At 41.9% G+C, this 21,473-nt stretch overlaps 3 protein-coding genes across 9 annotated transcripts in view; 1 reads left to right on the plus strand and 2 right to left on the minus strand.

Moving 5' to 3' along the window:
* Nucleotides 1-21,473, minus strand: part of pde11a (phosphodiesterase 11a) — a 101,932-nt gene that overhangs the window by 39,181 nt on the left and 41,278 nt on the right. For 2 of the 3 annotated variants that reach the window (XM_080785733.1, XM_080785732.1), the window contains exons 1-2: nucleotides 8,722-9,809; nucleotides 8,049-8,207 (exon numbers count right to left, since the gene is read on the minus strand). The exons of the other annotated variant lie outside the window; for it this stretch is intronic. In XM_080785733.1, the coding sequence (XP_080641859.1) occupies nucleotides 8,049-8,207; nucleotides 8,722-9,507 (945 nt within the window). In that variant the 5' untranslated portion in view covers nucleotides 9,508-9,809. Of the gene's footprint in view, nucleotides 1-8,048; nucleotides 8,208-8,721; nucleotides 9,810-21,473 lie in introns of those variants that run through there. 3 annotated transcript variants of the gene reach the window in all.
* LOC308330695 (cytochrome c-b) lies at nucleotides 11,916-13,843 on the minus strand. The gene is made up of 3 exons (XM_080785669.1): nucleotides 13,734-13,843; nucleotides 12,750-12,929; nucleotides 11,916-12,649 (listed from the first exon to the last, which is right to left on the minus strand). The coding sequence occupies exons 2-3, from the start codon at nucleotides 12,919-12,921 to the stop codon at nucleotides 12,504-12,506; spliced, it is 318 nt and encodes a 105-aa protein (XP_080641795.1). The 5' UTR covers nucleotides 12,922-12,929; nucleotides 13,734-13,843; the 3' UTR covers nucleotides 11,916-12,503.
* Nucleotides 18,891-21,473, plus strand: part of osbpl6 (oxysterol binding protein-like 6) — a 42,566-nt gene continuing 39,983 nt past the window's right edge. For 2 of the 5 annotated variants that reach the window (XM_080785457.1, XM_080785461.1), the window contains exon 1: nucleotides 18,891-19,229. The gene's annotated coding sequence lies outside the window, so the exon portion shown is untranslated. The remainder of the gene's footprint in view (nucleotides 19,230-21,473) is intronic. The other 3 variants (XM_080785460.1, XM_080785459.1, XM_080785458.1) reach the window with 2 other exon arrangements.

Below are 21,473 nucleotides of genomic sequence, written 5' to 3' on the forward strand. Positions count from 1 at the left end.
CAAACTCCACATAGAAAGGCCCTTTCACCAACCCCGCCTCTGGTATGGGCACTGATGACTCAGAAGAGAGAACACGCCCCCAGCACCCACAGTGTCCCCAGCAGGAATCGAACCCAGGACCTACTAGCTGTGAGGCGACAGCACCACCGTGCCCCTGGACAGATCAGGCTTGAACACATGACTATAGAGATCGTGTGTAACGATTTGCGGGATTTTTGGACGGAATCTGGAGGAGTAATATAAAACAAATGTTTTTCAAAAGTCGGCCTACTGGTGGCGCTATAACAGGCCGTTCTGGAAAATTTGGGGCAGAGGTTCATCGTTGGCATCCAGGGAGTGTGTGTGCAAAATTTGGCATCGACCAGGTTAACGGTGCCGGAGATTAGCTGTACACAGACGGATGGACACACGGACAGAGTGCAAAACATACTCTCTCCCCATGCCTTCGGCCTGGTGGAGACAATTACTGGGGGCGAGGGAAAAAAAGCAATAAGTAAAGTTGTGCTGTTCCTGCCAAAGTGTATTTTTAACTTCAGCTCAACAGCGAGCTAAATTCCAATTCCCAATAGAAAGAATGACAGAATCGTGATGTAAGATTGTTCCTTTACCTAGTGGTTCTTCATCTTTTACAAGGTCATGGAGTAAAAACTGAAACAAAAATAAAATACAATACAAAATGAGTAACGCAATCTGCATTCAAAGATGTTCCTAGAAGCTTTGTCATTGGTCGAAAAACCCCCGGTCACAATGACTAACCAATCAGGAAGCAGACAGGCAAATCGACCAATGACAAAGCTTCTAGGAAAATCTTTGAATGCAGATTGCGGCCCCTAGATATATATTTTTTTGGGAGCGTTCTAACTTCTTCCCATTGCTGGCTGTCTGAATACCAAAAAAAAGGTCATTACAATTTTGACATATTATTGCTTTATAGCAGCTTTAACTAAATTATGCAAACATGAAAACATGCAAAAACATAATAATCATATCTGGTTAGGACTCAATCTCCTGACACAAGCTGTGCCTGGAGAAGAAAATATGTGCCTTTACAATGTGTGGCAAAACCTCAACATGATCTCTCTATGTCGTCCTCAGACGAGCCTTCCATGATAATGACTAATACCCATTGCTCAAATGTTGTCAAGTATGCTGATGGCACTGTGACGATTCCAATGTGACTCATGAACGTCTGTTATTATTGGAGCGCTCCTGAAAGTGTTGCCTCATATCATATGGAAATGGCCTGAAAAGAATAAAGACCTCATTGTACTTGTTGGAAAGTTCCATATTTATATGAACCAGGTCAACATCATCAACAGCTGCATGAACACATGGTTTGCAAAGGTCATCTTGGCGAGACTGGGTTGTGGCTTTCCTTCATTGAGCATATACCCTGCACCTCCAGTTCAAAAGCTATTTCCAAGGTGTTCAACGCAGCAACGCAGTATCCCAGCTGTAGCATTAATACAGAGGGTCTGTCGATTTACAGTAATTGTCTCCACCAGGCCGAAGGCATGGGGAGAGAGTATGTTTTGCACTCTGTCCGTGTGTCCGTGTGTGTGAGTGAGTGTGACTGTGTGTGTCCGTCTGTCTGTCCGTCTGTCCGTGTGTGTGTACAGCTCATCTCCGACACCGTAACCCAGTCGATGCCAAATTTTGCACACACACTCCTCTGCCCTAGATTTTTAAGAACGGCCTGTTATAGCGCCACCAGGAGGCCGACCTTTGAAAACACACATTTTTGGATATTACTCTTCCAGATTCTGTCCAAAAATCATGCAAATCGTTACACACTATCTCTATAGTCATGTGTTCAAGACGGATCTGTCCGATGTTTCATATTCCATCACGAATTGGCTAACATTAGCTTTCAAAGTTTGCAGGATTGGCCCATTTTTAACAAAAACCCTCAAATCATGAACGCAGCGTGCAATTTACGTGAAATCTTTCACTGACTTTCCTACTAGGCTGAGGAATATATCCCACCCTTTTCACATTGACCTGTTAAGAGCGCCACCAACAGGTGGATTTTTGCTAAACACATTTTTGGAACAAAATGTCTCAAATCATCCAATTGCCATAAGAAGAAATGACACCCTTTTCAGATTAGCCAATTATAGTGCCACCAGGAGGCCACAACCTGACCTGCCCTGCCCTGGTGGAGACATGTGCCCCGAGGGGCACTTTAAAGGCTGTTTTTGTGTAAGCAGTGTAATGTCTTCATCACAGAGTATTTCTCCCCGCTATATTTACAGTACTGCTCTGCAACTGTATCTTAGCTGCCTGGCTACAGAAGTGCCCTCACGTGATTAATAAAGGTCTCATCTTATCAAACGGTTTGGAAAAAACATTTGTTTCATTTAAGACGAGAAAAGTGTGCTCCTCGGTGCACAGGTCTCCGCCAGGCCGTGTTGCTGACCCAGGCCCTGACCCTGCAAACTTTGGTCATAGCTACTTGGAATACATCTTGATCACATGATTTATGTCATGTGTACCTATTTGTGTGAGTAGGAGACGGAGTAGTAGCAAAAAGTGTGTTTTAAAGAAAATGTTATCTGCCACAAAAAGGTCCTATAAGATGTGTGCGTCATGATCCAAAGAATCTAGGCGGGAAAATGTTGATGTACATCTACAACCTGCGGTCCAAGAGTTCAGTCAGACAACTCACGAATAGATTTACCAATATTACAGAATGAGTAACAAGTGTGCATATGATATTTGACATGGCGTTCGGCTCTGCTGGATTTCTCCCTGCTCGGCACGATTAAGCACCAACATAAAACATTAAGAGCAGGGAGATAGATATACAATAAACCCCCCATGGGGAACGATGTAGCAGAGCCCACTGGTGGTGCTGGGGAGGCGGTGGGAGCAAACTGGCGCATACCAACAGTCCGGGGACAATGACAGCAGAGACTGAGGTGAGCTTAAATAACGTGACAATTGGTCAGCTGACTGCCACGTCAACATAGGCATGTAGGAATGAGCATGAGTGCAGTACCTTAGTAATACACATGTATACAAGAACCCCCTCGAGTATATCTGACTGAACTTTATAGCCAAAACGTGAAGTGGAATGTTGTAGCACCCACCATTATTTGAAAAATGTGGGATGGAGGTTCTTCCCTGGCTAGGCTTAGTGGGAATGTATGTGCATATGAGAAATCACTGAAGCACTGAGAAAACTGTTGCGCCTTTCTTCGTCCTTTTTTTCAAACTTGACTCAAAAACATATGGGAAACTTTGACAGGAAACGGTGAGCGAGTCTTTTCCCGTCAAAGTTTCCCATATGAGAAATCAAACAGAACCATCTTGATCACATGGCTATGACTATAAAGATCATGTGTCCCGATTTGTGTGAAATTTGGTTAAACTCTGAAGGAGTAATATCCAAAAATGTCTCAGCGTGTTGACAGACTCACGTAATGATTGAAATAGACTCTCATGCCTTAATGTCACTGCATGGGCACATATCCGCTTCCATTGTGTCGTGGTTTTAATTTATAATAATGTAGGCTACTTTATATTGATCACATGAACGCCACACACAAATAGTCTAATAAGTAATTTGATTTGATTTCCAAATCCGATGTAGCGAGACAGTGGAGGGAATCAATCACCCCAGTAATAAATAAAGCTCTCGTGAAAATTATATTATAAGCATATCCAATAGGGAACATTTTAATCAGGCCACACACACACTTTTCACAGTCCTCAGAAGGAGAGGCTACAGCAAGAGGTTCTTGCGTACAATCAGGAGCAATGCCCTGGCCTCTCTCTCCCCCACCCACTCTCCACAAATGCTCTGTCTCCCACCCCTAACCCTCTCACCCCTAATTCTAACCCTAACCTCAGCCCTAGCTTTCCTCCCAGCCACCTCAGAGCATGCATCAGAGGCCTCTCTCTGGCGCGGGGACAGGCTTCAAAACTATGGAATGCACTTCCCATCACAGTCAGAACTGCAGCCTCACTCCCCATCTTCCGCCGTAGTCTGAAAACCCACCTCTTCAGATCAGACTCCACCATGGCCCGTAGCACTTGCCCTAGCCTAGCCCCTTAGATAGCATTTTATGTCGACTTAGATAGTATTTTAGACAGACTTATAGCTCCTTACGTAGCCAGCACTAGAATTGCATTTTATGTAGTCATAGCACTTTATAGTACACATGTATATTGTATAATATATAATATAGTATAGTATGTATAGTTGAAATAGATACTCCACTATTACGTTCTTAGTTTATACATATTCATGATAACTACTTTTTATATATGTGATGTATGACATGCTTTTGTTTTTGCTTAAATGTAAGTCGCTCTGGATCAAGAGCGTCTGCTAAATGCCTAAATTGTAAATTGTAAATTGACAGGGACGGACCTGGACGGGGCCCACACATTACCCTTCCCTCCTTGTCTTCCCTCCTCCAATTCTTCTTCTCATACTATACAGTCCACCGGCTCATCTACCACTACAACACTACTCCCATTAATAACCACATTTTTACATACACTCCAACCACTACACCACAAGTTCAAACAGAATTTCGGCACTACACAACAATCCTACCCCCCATTACAAACACATCAGTCATTTCTGCACTCAGAAGGAATAGGAACCTGGGAGACCTCCTTGTGCATTCCAGATTTTCCACTTTACCTCCCAAGCCCCCACAGCCACAGCCTCCATTTTAAACCCCGCTAATTCATCAACAACCCCCATAGTCACACTTCCTTCCCCATCAAGATCCTCTGTCCCTGACAACCCCAAATATAGTTTATATCATCACTTGCACACAATGTCATAAACACTACATAGGAGAAACCAAACACACATTAGAAACACGGCTCAAAGAACACTTATATCACATCAGACGAGCAGACCTACACACCATTCTGTACACACACTTTCAATCCCATCCTATCGCTAACCTCATCATTTCAGGTCTGGAATGTGGAGTCCGATGAAACATAGATGGATTAAAGAATTACAGACAGTAACACCAACAGGTTTAAATGAAAGAAGATAATCACCTAATGCCTACAAATGACACCCAATTGCACTTTGTCCAGGAGATGGCACTTCAAATTTCCCTGTTTACACACCTGTGACACCTCTGCCTTGCATAGTACACAGTCCCCAGTTTTTAAATATCAGAAGGTGTTGTAGGCTTGGATTTTACTAAAAAGCCCCCCTTTTAAAAAATACACACACACACACACACACACACACACACACACACACACACACACACACACACACACACACACACACACACACACACACACACACACACACACACACACACACACACACACACACACACACACACACACACACACACACACACACACACACACACACACACACACACACACACATACAGTACTACATACATACATACATTAATGTTTGGACTTTACCAGGTATGCCATCTGGTGGCTAATGAACCAAAAACAAATCTCAGAAGTTGAAGGACCCACCTCCAGTGCAATAGAGCATGCATTTGCCTTTTTTAAACCTTACCCATTTTAACCAAATACATACATACATCATACGGACGTACGGACGGACGTACGTACGTACGGACAGACAGACAGACAGACATTGCTGGTTCTAGGAGTGGTTGCACCACTCAAAAAGAAAACTGTACTTCACTGCGCCATTCCCTACTTTAAAGGAACTTTTTAATTCCCCTTATTCTATAGCGCAACCAGCTAGAAAACAAAACATGGTCAAACAACATTTCCATCTATTTAATAGCTTCAATCTGCCCTACCTCTCTCCTTACCAGCCCATACTCCCTTTCCATAGTGCTGCGTGATTCTTGCTCAAATGTGAATCTCAATCTTTTTTCGACAAATCGTGCAACAATATTTCCATCCTCCCATCGTTGAGAAGCCTTGAAACCAGCTGTCTCTCTAGCCTCAGTCATCTTGGTTGTGTGTGACTCTGGTTGGGTGTGTACACTGAATATAATATCGCTGCATATTTTTTAATTGTTAAATTGCATGAAATCGTTTATCAATTTAACAGCAAATGTGTCTGTAATAGAGAGCACATAATTGAGAGATTGAGGATTCCACTATTAGTCTTGCTAAATTATGTATTCAGTATTGAACTGTACTGGCAGTCTTATTAGAGGAAGAAATGTACTACTATTACCAGTGAATAATGAAGGGGGGGGACAATAATGAAAGGCCATACAAAATGAAAGACAACAATAATGCAAGGTCTACAGTCTGCATTATGAGGTCAGCTTATTTGCATTTAACAAGTTAAATTGCCATATTCTTCCACTGAAGATAATGAGACAATGCAATTATATATGGGTTGAACCATTATCCCAGCTCCCCAGAGGACTCAAATCCTGCAGAGTATCAGCACAACACAATTAAAATGGTGTGGCATTTAGAACCTGCCGTATAACATGTTTAAGTACCCCATGAGGTCTCAGGATGTTGGAGAGCAGGATTTACTTTCATACAAGCAAAGTGAAATCTCTAGCTGATATGTTATTACAGTATCATCTGACGCTTTGGAAATTTATATTCCTTTGAGATCTTTCAATAAATGCACTGCTGCAACGTCTATGCATGAAGTCTCTACTGTGTTCTCGAACGCTAACATTGCATTTCATTACTAATTTAGCCGTAGCCATCCCAAGCCATAGTGTGACGCTAATTCAATGTGAAACGTGCACTGAAAAAAGAAAGAAAAATAAATGAAAGGAAACTGTGTTTGTCATCTCCATTATTAACAGTGGACGGACTACGCTGTGCAATTTTGGCTCATGCAATCTAGCAACTAATACAATACAAAAAAATATAAAAACAGTAATTTGCTAAAAGTGATATCTAAAAATGTGATTGATTATGCATTGTACTGATGATATTTGCTATATTTATTTGCTGATTATATTTGTCCATTGATGTAGTGGCATGGCACACAGCACATTTTTCAGTGTTCATTTCAAATTGACCTAAATGGGATAAATTAAGGGACTGGGATTTTTACTGTACATGGACCTGAATATATTAGCTGAAGCAGGCTCGTTCATTACGTGAAATGGTGTCTTCTAACCAACTACTGAATGTTGTCACAATCAGTGTCAAGAGTTCTGTGTACCCTCCCTTTTATTTGGCAGGGGTGGGGGCTTTGGGGGTCAACTGGTTGCAAAACATGATACTGTAACTGTATATACACACACATTGACTGAGCCAAAATAAGCACTCATTAGGAAGCAGAACATTCCATCAGGATCAATGCTACAATAGATGTCAGGCCCCCACCTACTACTTTGCCAGGCTTTTCATTTTCATTCACATAGAGATCTTTGTCTTGGTTGTAAATGTCAGCTGGGCTCATCTGTTTACAACCACACCTGATTTACACAGCGCAGTAACATCCTAAACCTGTTGTCAGGCAGTCACGTGCTACAAATCTACAGGTCTGGAGTGCAGACATTGGCCATCTCTGATCTCTGGGCCAAACCGAACACTGAATATATTTGGAAATAAAGGCCATCTTATCTAGTCTGGACAAATACCTAAGTGAGATCAATATTATGATCCCAGATGTGGTTGTATCCAAAGTATCACCAGATGCTCTATGTCGGTGGTGTTTAAAGACCATGCAGGGTGCCTTTTGACCATGATACCCACAATTTGTGTAAGACATGCAAAAATGAATTCCATCCACACACTTTTCTTTATACCTGGTGTAAACTTGTGATATGACAAACTGAAGAGTTTGCATTATGGTTATTTGGTCCTGTATGCTGTGCTTTCCTCTACCACTGCAATTAAAACTCAGAAAAACTCAGATCAAAAGATGGTGCAAAACTAGTACTACTATTCTACATATTGAGAGTATAAAGGAATTGGGGCCGTTTAATTTCAAAGCTTTGCTGCTGGTGTGTTTCATTATCTGAACACCTGAATATATTTATGCCGTTCACTTACTCTTCCCCCCCCCCCCCCCCCCTCATATTCTGCAGTGGTTTCATTGTGTCTTTCTGCTCATAACATAACTTAATAATTAATGTTACCTTCTCATCGTCCTCAGTAAAGAGTGCTCCACTTGAACTTTTGTTGATGGCCTGAGCAACTCCAATGATTTCTCCATCACTGTTGTGAATGGGCATGCACAAGAGTGACTCGGTCTTGTACCCTGTCAGCTTGTCAATTTCATCACTGAAACGGCGGTCCTGAAATCCATGGGGATGAAAAGTTGAAAACACAATTGTGTGTGGTTGTTTAAAAATATATTCTATGTTTAAAATCACAGTCAAGTCAATTAAACATTTTGACAACAGATCACGCTATCTGCTGAAAGCAGAGCTATCACAGCAGTCATCCTAATCTTTGTAAGAAGAATTAGACTATACTGCAGAGCTGGCATGTCAAAATGACAACACCAGGAACATCATATTAGGTCAGTCAACAAGTTTGGCAAAAGACTCCAAATCTATAATTTGTAGGCTACAATATCCCAGTAATGCCAATGACAGTAAACACTAGTAATATGGGATATGGATTATCATTTTATATAATATTACTGCAGGCCTAGATTTATTTTACCAGCAGTCTGACGTCTTGGCCTGTAAACGTTTCCACGCAGCCCTGTGGTAATCTGACTACAAATATCTCTCTCTCTCTCTCGCACACACACACACACACACACACACACACACACACACACACACGAAGTGGAGCACACACCTGATAGGCATCAGGAATGTTGACTGTCTCGCCATGTTCCGCTACATATCCAATTATTCCCTTTCCCCATGGGACCTGAACTTCATCCGAATTACTCATGGAAGGTAAAAATGTGATGCCTGCATGCACATCAAAGAATTTTGATACCAGTGTTTTCTTGTTGGCCGGTCCCTCCACTAGGAACAAGGAACAGCGGTCTGCATCAACCATAATACAAACAAAAACCAGGATTTTATAACTGAGACTTGTTAGATCCAAGTCATTGGATATGTCTTTGACAAGTTCCAAAAAGAACTCTCGTTCATTGTGTTCTTTAAGGTAATATTTGAAATCAATGGCCGTGGATGGGTACTGAGGGATGTTCACTCGAGACTCCAGGAGTGCGCTTAGGATATGGGCAGTGGTAGGGGGCAGAGAGCTGGCTTTTCTCAGCAGAGCTCTCCTTCTCATGCTTGTCAGTGGTTCTTGGGCTCTGGAATTGCATTGTTCATCGTAGGTCCTATTGCAATTGAGAGCCTTTGACCTGGCGAAAGTTTTGCGCAGTTCCTTCTGCGAGACTCGCCTCTCCAGACCATCCCCTGCTCTGCTGGCCCAGCTGTCCTTGCATGCGATTGTCTTCTCCGGCTCCGCAGCCGCGGCTGCTGGAGGTTTGCTTGACTGGTGATTCTTGAGCCATTTTTCTACCATACTCTGCTTCCCCTTTCGGTTCAAATAGTCCTCGAACAACTCGGGATGCGTGTCCAAAAAACTTTCTACGTCAGAGAAGACCATATTTGACACTGCCATTGCTTTTCTTCAGTTTGTCCTCAGTGAACCAAATCCATGAAGTTACGCGAAGTAATCTCATCTATAACGTTTTATTGAGCATCAAAATATTTATAATCCTACGGCAGCACAACTTAAGATCCTCATCGAATGAAACTCCCCCGAAGCTCAGCTGGTTTGCATTTCGTGGGGAAAGGGTCTCTCGCTGTGTCCCCAAACATTTCTACGTTGATGCTGTTTTATTATACTTCGTGAAATGAAACATCAAATGAAACGTGGAGCAAAAAAAGGAAATATCACAAGAATCCACTACCTTGCATAGATGAAGTATCGCACATCACCGTCGTGTGGCTCTTCTTGTGTGCAAATGACGTTGGCTCAGCTGTGGTTGGCGCGGTCCTGTTGACGCTCGCTCCGTCACACACACGCTCATAGGCTCCCTCAGGACTAGAGACCCTCTGTGGTAGTTGTTTAACTGGCAAGTGGCAACTGCTACTCTTCTCCCTCCATGAGAAAACGTCTGAAGTAAAATAAATGAACGGACCGTTACAAACAGAATTAGTTATTAATCCCATTCTATGATCTTGCTTAATTAAGGCGTGAGACTCGTAGAGTGAGTCGTATACGTTGCAGGTGCGCTAGGATTAGGATCCCGAATGAACAGCTGTGCTGAATGCTTCTGATCTAGACACGGTGAATTATAAGGGTCGCAAAACTTTGTTTTTGTTTGGCACATGCGTTTCACTTTTGCACGTGTTGGTGTTTCATCAGTGTACGTTGTACTGTTGTCACTTTGTAAACACTACAGTCTTCCAAATGGAGCTACACTAAATGTAGTGCCCACACTGTACGGTGTTCATAATACAATTGGAGATGTAAGTGCAGTCGCGGTCTCTTGACGCTAGAGGGAGGTAGACTCCACCACATCGAATGAAGTACAGTAAATTGCTTTCAAGCTTTTCTAGTCCAACCATTTTAGTTTAAACCCTTCTATTCTATATGCAGCCTATATAGAACAACAAAGCACCAAGAGCTGCGCAAAACATGCTTTATAATGAAGCCTAAAACATGCTTTATTATATTCCAAGCAAAGTGATATGATTTCATGAGAAAACCATCACAACAACTCTTTAATAATCCCATATTTACAATATATACACATGCGCAAACACTATTGGATAACTGCTTGTGGAATGTGTTTCTTTCAAGCAATTATAACTGCAGTGGACTTAGTAGTGATGGTAAAAGTACTCATATTTCTTACCTAAATAAAAGTATCAAAATGTACTTGAGTAAATAGTACAAAAGTAGTGGCATCAAAATATACTTAAGGCTTCCAAAAGTATATTATAAAGTCATAATGCAGAATGTCCCATTACACAGGATTCGAATGTATAAAATGTAGGCATATACAAAAAGATCTTTTGAAAATAGCAGATCTACAAGCTCAAAACGCATCACCAAGGGCTGGTTAATGTATTAACAGCAAAGCAATTAGTAACTAAAGTTTTCAAATAATTGGAGTGGAGTATAAAAGTACAATATTTGCCTCTAAGATGTAGTGGAGTAGACCTATTGAAAAATAGTAATGGCTACTTCAGTAAATTAAAAGTACCTCAAAATTGTAGTAGGCCTACAATGCAGTACTTGAGTAAATGTACTTCGTCGGTTACTGCATGGATTTCAGTACTTATGATTGCTTAGAACCAAGTGTCAGTTTGCCGGTGTCTATAGTGTCTGACAAATAAATGTAAATGAGTCCTTCATTCAATTCATGATAAATCCTGGCATTTTTCCCCCAGCAAAAAGCAATCCAAAGATATAACTCAACAATACTCCTTAATTAACATCAGCCAAGAATTTGTTCAATATTTGAAAGTCTTCAAAATAGCAGTTGATTGCTATATTGACACGCCCCCTATGTAAATAGAATATCTATCAGACAGCTACACTAGCTCTAGTAAAGATACACTATAGTAAAGAAGTCATCATCATGCTTCTGACTGTCGTCGAGATCCTAGATGCCACGTCCGTCCGTCGGGTCCGTCAGTCATTGCTGCTTCCAGTTCTTGGAATGCCAGTCCTGTGTCCCTGGAGATTGTGTCAGGATATGTATGAGGCCTGGTTCCTCTGGATGATTGGGGGAGCCACCATAGCAGGATATCTGATATTACTTGATCCTTGGAGCGGTAGCAGTGACCAGCAAAGATCGCTCTACAACGTGCTACGGTTATTGGGGTCTCTCCATAAATAATCATATGAACCATGGTCAGTTGTGATTGACTAGAGGTCAATCATATATAATATGAGGTTAGATGCCAGTGCAGGGCTAAATCATCATGATCCAATATGCAGCTGAATCACATGAGGAAATGTTACTCATCTCCAAAGAACTTCAAGGCAATTAGGCAAAGCACATAGAGCACATACCATTGTGTACATTTATTTCACTCAGTCAGACTGATAAATTAAGACAGTTGAGGTATGCATGCATGCATAAAAGACATTAACCAAATTTGGAGCAGAGACAGAACCGTGAAGGCATATTCGTAGACATTGAATGATACATTTCAAAATGCAGATAATGAAACCAGTAACCACTGAAGAAAAAATAAAATCAGATTTGCAAACGGCAGTGCAAATATCTTCCTAGTTCCTACACTTCATTCACTACATTGTGGAATACTTACACAGTATATGGTTCAATTCAATAAATTATATTAAAGGCGCCTGTTAAACCAGGGAATATCATTTACTCCATAAGAATCATGGAGGAACGTATCAAAAAAAGGAGAAAATACAGGTGTGATAAATGTGGAAACTTGTGTTCAATGTCTGCAGTTCTGCCTAGTATTGAAAGTGAGACTACAGAATCTCAACCTCACACCAGAAGGCATATAGTGAAACAGCTAGTATCCTAGCTTCTTAGGATACTAGTATCCTAGCTTCTTAAAAGATTTGTTATCTGTACAGTTTACCAAGAAAAGACAAAAAATGTTAAGACAAATTTGAGTGTTCTATGAAGTGGCAGATTTCAGGTATGCCACAACATCTGCTCGGTCATTCTTCTTTTTGATGCCAGCAAAGATCATTTTCGTTCCTGGAATGTATTTCTTGGGGTTCTCCAAGTAAATATTCAGCGTGGTTTCGTCCCAGACGATGCCTACAAAAGGTGAGAAGAGAAGATATTTCAGGATAATGATAATGAGCAAACCAGCATGGCAAATATATTCTGACTTGACTGGCAGCTGCCTTATTATTACCTTTGCTTTTGTTGGCATCCGTGTAAGAATACCCCTCTGCCTGCCCCGTCTTGCGTCCAATCAGGCCCCACAGGTTTGGCCCGACCTTGTGTTTCCCACCATCTTCCACTGTATGGCACTGGGCACACTTCTGGACGAATGACTTCTTTCCTTTAGCAATGTCACCCGGCATGGTCCCTTCTGTTAGAGCAAAGATACAGTAATTTAAATTAATTCATAGAGATGATAATACGGTATGTTTAATATCTGTCGATATTAAGCCAGGCAACAACTGGTGCAATTGCTTTGTAAGATTGACTACACTACACCAATGGAAAGGTTATGATTTTTAAGCACTTTGGTACAACTTATTTTTTAAATTTTGTATGTGCTTTAGCTTTATAAATAAACGTGACCGACGGGACGGGTACAATTTAAACATTTTCGTAATGCGGATGTTACCTCTTTCCACCACAAGAGGTCTTTACTAGTAGATTGCGCAACCAATGCATCTCTCCCAAGGACGTGGGCTACAGGGCTAGTCATAGCTATAGTAGAGTATGGACAAGAGCTAGGCTAATAGCAGGCAACCGTGTTTGTAACGAATAATGTAACAAAGGAAATACCTTAAAAATACATACGGTGGGAGATTACGTGATACCTTTTGAGGACAATACACCCGTGAGTTTCTTCGGCCAAAAAGGGCGTCCATAATCATTGTAATCGTAAAATTAAATGAAAAAAGATACCCTTTAAGAGCAACGGGTACACAATGATAACGTCAATTTACAACGTCCGGATGGAATTTCGAAATAACACTTTAGAAAATCTGTTAGAATGCCTTTCCCACGATCTGACCAACTCACAACCACGTTTTCATGGAGGTAACGGTAATACCCGGGATACACCGACCGGCAAACATGAAATGAAGACGTTTGAGGTAGTTCTTGTCGTCCATGGAAACGTCGATACTTGAATTTAAACGCCATTGAACATCATTCTTACCTTTAAAGTGTATATTCCAACAAGTTAGTGAGAGTTAATCCTTCAGTTTCTCTCTCGGAGCACCGACAAATGATTCACAGTCACACCAAGGGCACTTCCTTTAGTACGCGACACCAAAAGTTACTCCAGTTGATGACGTCATTCCGTGACAGCCGGCCACATGACCTGTTTCATCATCCTAGAGTGACCTAGAGATAGACAGAGTTACGCGAACTGCGTTCACTTCATGGGGCCAGTCCAATGGTGGCTCTCCTACATAGACTTCTATTGAGAATGGGAACAACCAACTGGGACAAGTCCTGGACCGAAGTAGGCAGAAATGCATTGGACTCAGGCAACAGCCCAGCTTTAATGATGAATCCCTTTAGATTGTTTTGCAGTAATAGTACAACATAAACATTAAAGAGCCTTTAGTTGTTACTGTACAATACTTTAAAACAGTTGGCATGTTGCACACATGCAACATGCTTAAAATAGCTCTTGTTTGCGCAGCCCTCGTTGAAAACAATGTATTTCCAACTCCAGCTTGTCTCAGTTCAGGCTGCATGAACAGCGCTCAAGCGCTCGGTTTCTGCCCCCTCTATATCGTAACTCTTCTCTGATGATCCTTCATCCTTGGCTTGAACGCGTCATAAAGATCAGACCTACATGATCCACGGCACGCGCGTTGCATCCGCGACGCGTTGTGAGCTTATAGATCTGCTATTTTTCAACACGCGACACTGTCGCTCGACGAAGTAATAATTGTTTTCATTTTAAAACATCTAGACTCTAGATATCAAACACTTGATTATCTGTTATTTGCTTTCTTTCAATATTTTTCATTATATACGTCATAATACAAATGGATGCTTTCAGTTAGGAGCATTTTATTGCTATGGAAGTTATCTGTTCAGTTTCTGAATAAAACTAATGATGGGTTTAAACAGAGCTATAGGATCTCAGTGTATATGTAGGCCTATAATTATTTACAAATTATTTCTATGAAATGTTCTAGTCTAGATTCTTCAAAACATTTTGTATAAGATTTAGGTGACAATGTTTGACCGAACTAACCTGTTGGTATAGGGTTAAGGGTGAGGGTGTGTGAAAAGCTTGAAATAGTTTATAGATTCGAGAGTTGAGTAGTCATAGAATATGGTGCTGTCTGACACAGTTCAGATGGTCATCTTGAAATGTGATAACTTGCTTCCTCTTTAAGATAGATACAGACAAATGAAAAGAGTTAGACCAGCTTGTCATTTCAGGGCATATATTAAGTTAACAATACAATTGAAATTAATACAATTAAGCTATGCACCAGAGCATTTAGAATTCTGCTGGTAGGCCTATTGGTATAATATTCACAGAAATGATGGAGCTTAATATGGTCATTGGTCACCATATGTTATTTGGCCTTTACGCCCTGCCTGATATAGCTTGCTGTTGTTTCACCTGTTTCACACCAACAAGCATGTTTATTTACACAATATAGTCACTGTTTTTAAGGTTACCGTATATGGAGGTTGTTTCTGTGATGCTGGTATCAGCTGGTATTGGGTGAGGCCTTGTCTGTTTTGAGGTGGTAGCTTTTACCCACACACACACACACACACACACACACACACACACACACACACACACACACACACAAACTTTAACAAGGCTATAACTCTCCATGTAACATTCGTGTAGTACAGTGTGACAGTTTATACAATTTAAACATGAGAAATGTGTGTGTGTGTGTGTGTGTGTGTGTGTGTGTGTGTGTGTGTGTGTGTGTGCGTGCGTGTGTGTGCGTGCGTGTGTTCACACTAACTTGTGAACTTTTGTCTACCCTATTTGGCCATTCCACAACAGCAACATGGTAACTGAATACATGCTTGTCTGCAGGCTTTATATAGCAAACCTCTGCCATGTGACACTCACCGTAGGAGTGACCCATTTTTGTGAATGGTATGCATAAAATGTTGTGTTCCAAATTAGGAGGAAAGCAATACAAAGGTCCATGCAGTGTAGGCTACGTGGATGTTACATAATGCATGTTGTATGCAACGTTACGGTCGCTCCTAGCTGATGTCCCCCCCTATACAGCTGGCCCATCGTCTCCGTTGACATAGGCAGCAATGTCCAGCAGGAATACCTCTGGAAGATCCATCAAGAGATATACAAACTGAGTAGTTTTGGGGGGTAATCATTCCCAGTTCATACTGTATATGTTCTCTGTCTTGGGTAGGTTTAAGATATATAAAATCTAAATGGTTATTAATAGATTGAAAATATGTATTTATCAATAAATATGTATTTATCTTACAGTCCTGTGCAAGCACTATTGACCTGTGGTTCCCTTCCACTTGATCGTGCATGGCTCTGAGTCTGTCCTCATCTGAACTGTGTGACTATTGTCTTGTGAACCTTACTGAACCTTGATAAGATAAAATAAGACAACGTAGCCACTATGTCACAAATAAAATCACGCACTCACATACAGGCGCACGCACGCACACACACTCACACACATGCACGCATGCACACACGCTCATACACAGTCTCACACACAGTCTCTCTCTCACACACACACACACACACACACACACACACACACACACACACACACACACACACACACACTCCCTGCAGGAGTCCACCATCTCCACTTCCACACTGGTATAGTTAACCACCAGCTCCTTGATCTTCCCAATGTTGAACTGGAGTTGATAGTTTTCACACCACTGCATTTTCACCGACAATGCAGCTGACAATGCCTCCATCAGAGAACTTCTGTAGGTGGCAGGTACATGAGTTCAGTTGAAGTGGATGTAATGGTTAGCAGTTAGCGTGAACAGGAAAGCTGTCTGACCGCATGGCTCATTGGGGAGTGTCTGTGTTGCTGATGGGCTGCCCTATAGCTGCCCTGCAGTCTGAAGCACTGCAAGTGAGGAATCAAGGTCACCAGGTCCACTGAGCTTCTCAGCTAGCTGGAGGCTGGATGCTGTTGAAGGCATTGAAGAAGTCAAATAACATGACTCTCACAGTGCCTCCAAGAAGGAGGGGTTGGGGTTGGCTGGTTTGATAGTTAGAGATAGGCCTACAGTTCCCTAATACCTAGATACAATAATGCTAAACACAAGAAGTTCATTGCTTCAGGTTAAAACCTTTTCAGACCTCAAAATAAAATCAATGATTTTATTAATTGTACACATGTGGTCTATCGCGTCTTACATGTCCCTGCCCTGATGTTTTTTATATAGGCAGAACCAAGCGCCGCCTAAGAGACCGCCTGGCTGAGCATAAATATGCCATTCGAATTAATAATGTTAATTACCCTATAGCCAGACATTTTAGTCAGTGTCATGACAATAATGATACTTTGTTGAGAATCACAGGAATTTAATATATCAAACCCCTCACCAGGGGGGGTGATCGCATCAGGAGACTGAACCAGAGAGAAACATTCTGGATTCACACCTTGGATGCAATAACCCCACCTGGCCTGAATGAGGACATATAGACTTCATGTGCTTTTTATAGGTTAATTTGGGCTCTATATTAACCTTGTATACATGTAGATTATTTTGCATTTATATCTGTTTTTAATGGTGTAGCCTCTCAATGTATGTATTTGTGTACTTTTTCGTTTGATGGGTTCTTTTTTTTTTTAATATATATTTTTTATCCCACGATTTTGTAACCCATTTTTCACCCCTGTGCCAATCTGTGATCCTGGGCTCTACACACCCTCCGCCAACCTGGGGAGAGCAACGGACTTAACTCATGCTTCCTTCATGCTTGAGTGTCCAAGTTGCTCCTTTACACCTGACAGGGGGGAGTTTCCCTGGTTGGACGTAGCGCGTGGAAGGAACACGTTATTCCAACCAGTTCCTTTCCCCTCCATCAGGCGCCCCGGCTGGCCAGGGGGAGGCAGTTTAGAGACCAGGATTACTGCATGTTTTTGTGAGGGTACCTACCCTAGGGGACACGGGGAGAACATGAAAACTCCACACAGAAAGGCCCTTTTGCCAACCCCGCCTTCGGGTATGGGCACTGATGACGCGGAGGAGGAAACACGCCGCCAGCACCCACAGTGCCACGAGCGGGAATCGAACCCAGGACCTTCTAGCTGTGAGGCGACAGCACTACCAACTGTGCCACCGTGCCCCTTGATGGGTTCTTTTTCACAAGACAGTGTCCTCTTTTCCCTTTTTTCTACTTGCCTGAATAACTATGTAATGAGTTGAACCACGTGATCTTGCTTCCAAGTGGTTAATTGCAATTGCAAGTCTCCAGCCCTATTTAATGAGTTTGTTGCTTTGTGTTTTGTTAGCCCTGATGAAAACCGTATAGGTCGAAACATGTCGGTTCAATAAAGTTTTCCTCCTTTTACAAGTATGCCCGGATCTCCGCTTTGTTCTATAATCGAAGTTCTGAGGGCTTGTTTCCATTGTGTTCCTCTATGTATTTAATTAATCAAGTCACAGGCTAATGTTGTCAGACACAGTTCAGATGTTTTGCATTTCCTTTTTTGCTTTGTGGATGGAGTGGCGGTGGAGTAGTGGGGATTTATCTATCTATCCATCCATCCATCCATCCATCCATGCATGCATGCATGCATCCCTCCATCCATCCATCCATCCATCCATCCCTACCTATCTACCGACCTACCTAACAGTATACCTACCGTTGGATTTTGGCTGCCCTGTTCTGGCGAATACCGGAGAACTCGCCAGTTTACCAAGTCTCCGGATACCATTCTGGAAATGTTCTTTCAACCGATGTACAGTAGGAATAAGCATAGAGACACCCACTAGAGGGCAGTCGTATTTTTGATAAACGCAGTAACAGGCTGGTGAGGCAGCAGCTGACAGCAGTAGTGATAAAACATAACTGGGTTTAATACATCGTTTGTTAACTGCTCAATGGTTTTATGCTTACGCAAAGAAGGGTCCTGGATAAGCAATTAGAAGAAGTAATAAAAATCGATATTTTCTACCTGACGGATGTATCTAGCCTGGCCGATCTCCTTTATCTTCCTTAGTTTCAGACTGCAGTTGCCTGGACATCTTATATTATTTGTAAGGGGGCAAAGACACCTTTGGCCCTTTGACAACGCGTCTTCTAGAGTTGGCTGTTCCGATTCCGAGAAAAAAAATGCCACGTTTTGCAAATAACCAGTGTCTGGTGTTCCTTTGATCCAGTCCGGGGGTTTCTTCTTCCCGCTCCTTGCTGCAGGGAGGAGCAAGTGTAGTGCAGCTGAGCTGAGCATCACAGCCTGCATTCAAGGAAACGGGCAAACACAGCACTTTTTTGACTTTCCATATGATGTTGTAGCCTCCCTGCTATAGTGTGACATATCTTGAAATTATATTCGATGTGGACTTCCTGAAAACGTTTTGTCTTTGAATCACCCAGACACCCACGGACTCTGGAATTTGTGCCCACTGAAGGGAGACCCCCTCATTTATACTTCCTGCGCCAAGAATCGTAAAGACATGGTTATTACGCCGAATCTGTGGTAAGGTAAGCTTATTCTCTATATAATGCAATCTATGTGGCTGATCTGCGAAAAACACTGGGGCAAAACGATGGTTTATTTATTGTATACGCAATGTTGATGCTTGTTCCATCTTCACCCAAGGGGAGAGACCACACTCACCACAGCATCTCTCATCCTATTGCATTTGCATCCCCTTTGAATCACCGTGGACCAGTCAGACACGACTACCTAGCCACAGCTAATAGCTCGCTGTTGCTATAGTCTGTCTGCCAGAGGGATGCAGCCTACTGCTGCGATGTGTGACCCATCTGATCTAGATAGACTGGACCAACCAACAGCACAAAACCCGCACAAATTAAACCATGACCAGATTGACCACTAAAACTATGTTGCGTCAGTGGAGTTAGCCAGATGAAATAGCCATCTTCAGTAGGCTATAGCCTATCCTTGACAAATGCATTGAGAGACCTCATTTATTAATGCGTCACTGAGTCTCTCCTTTTTTTACTTGATATTCTTCGTGCACATCTGTCTCGGTCTTGATCGCACAAATGTTGCGTTCACACGGGCAGATTAAAAGATGCAGACTACCATTCATTGTCAGTGGAAGCCAACCAACGACATGACGTTGCAAAGACGGAATGATGCATGTACCTATAGCTTCTCCAAATCAACTCACAAGTCGCGTCTTTGCATCGTCTCATCTGCCCCGCTGCCAGTGTGAACGCACCAATAATACTGTATAGACTATGACAGCGCCATGACGTTATTATTGGTGAAGCTGTTCGCACGTCATGATCCATTCGTTATGTCCTCCTATATGCCAACTTGCCAAGAGATCATAACTACCAGAAAGTTAGCCAACTAACCAATGAAGGGATGTTCAATATGCTTTCTTTCTGAGATGAAGGTCATTTGGTGACTTTGCAGTTGTTTAAAAATATATCCTGAAACAGAACCGCATTAACCAAAGACGGTACTACTTCTACTACTATTACTACTACTACTACAAATTATTACAATAATGCCCTGGTTCCTTGGATAGGTTACGTTAAACAGTCTCCATTGAGCTGGTCTTGATCTGAAGGTAGCTCCTACTACTGAAACTGTTCTTAATTGTTTCATTTAAAAGAAAAAATTGCAGAGTTTAGAAACCTTATTTCTTGACAAAGAGAGAGAGAGGGGAGGGGGGATTAGGACTAGTCTCACTTTAAAGCTTCAAATGTTGACTAAATGTTATACATTTGAATATAATATCCTGTTAGAACAGAACAGGTCATAGGCCTATTGACTAATGAGCTGAAGCATTAAAGGTGTACATGCCCAAGGTCTATGACTCACATTTATTTGTCCCTTCGGTGACTTTAGCATTCTGAATAGAAATCATTATTTTTTTGTCCTTCCTGGAAGAATGTGGTACAGAGAAACCCAATTCCTTTAAAATGGGCCTTGTTGTTTCCCCCATCAAATTTGGTGGGGATGTTGTCACAACATTGGAATCAGCGGCTCAGCATGGTAGATTTGTCAATTTGTAGCTGTGAAGAAGAGAGGCCTTGGAGAGATGTGCATTTCAAAGCATCCAGATGTCACACGAGATATATCCATTTAAGGTGCTATTGTGTGTTTATATGGTTGAAACACTGCTCTGTTAATCAATATGCATTATTAGCTAGGTGTTAAGTTCAGACACTTGCCTCGAACAGACACAAAGACCCTGTAACATGATATGAGTCGGGACATGAGTCTGGTTTTGCCGGCCTGCTTTAATTATGCAACAGAAAGGGGCGATCAGCAAACTTGGTGTAGAACACCATGGTCGATAATATGATATTGCAGGTGCTTGTACCCAAGGCATGGTGTACATTGTCAACATGAGCATCTCTCCTTCCCTGGTAAATAATGCTCATGTCTAAATATTTAACATGTTTGAAAGAGGGGAATGAATATTATGTATAACACTTTTCAACTGGCTGTGGATGAGATTTCCGAACTAGAGAAGGCTGATAAGAATGCCTGGCTGAGACTTGTGTTATCAACACACTCAACAATAACAAAGATACAGAAGACATTTGATCTCTCATCCTCTTATATTAATATCAAAGCCGTGACATGTTTTGGCATTGTGTATAGACAGCTGCATGTCGTGTTGGGTGTCCAGTGAATTTATAGTCTGCTTGTAATCTTCTTTATCCTCTAAGATGGTATGGCATGGGGGCACGGTGGCACAGTCGGTAGTACCGTCAGCTCATAGCTAGAAGGTTCAGAGT

This window comes from Protomyctophum bolini (genome assembly GCF_963924005.1).
Source record: "Protomyctophum bolini genome assembly, chromosome: 16".
Taxonomy (NCBI): Eukaryota; Metazoa; Chordata; class Actinopteri; order Myctophiformes; family Myctophidae; genus Protomyctophum; species Protomyctophum bolini.

Coding starts and splice junctions, on each gene's coding strand:
- LOC308330695 (XM_080785669.1), bottom strand. CDS start 12,921: ATGCCGGGTGACATTGCTAAAGGAAAGAAGTCATTCGTCCAGAAGTGT. Junction 12,650..12,749: donor GGATGCCAACAAAAGCAAAG/GTAATAATAAGG, acceptor CACCTTTTGTAG/GCATCGTCTGGGACGAAACC.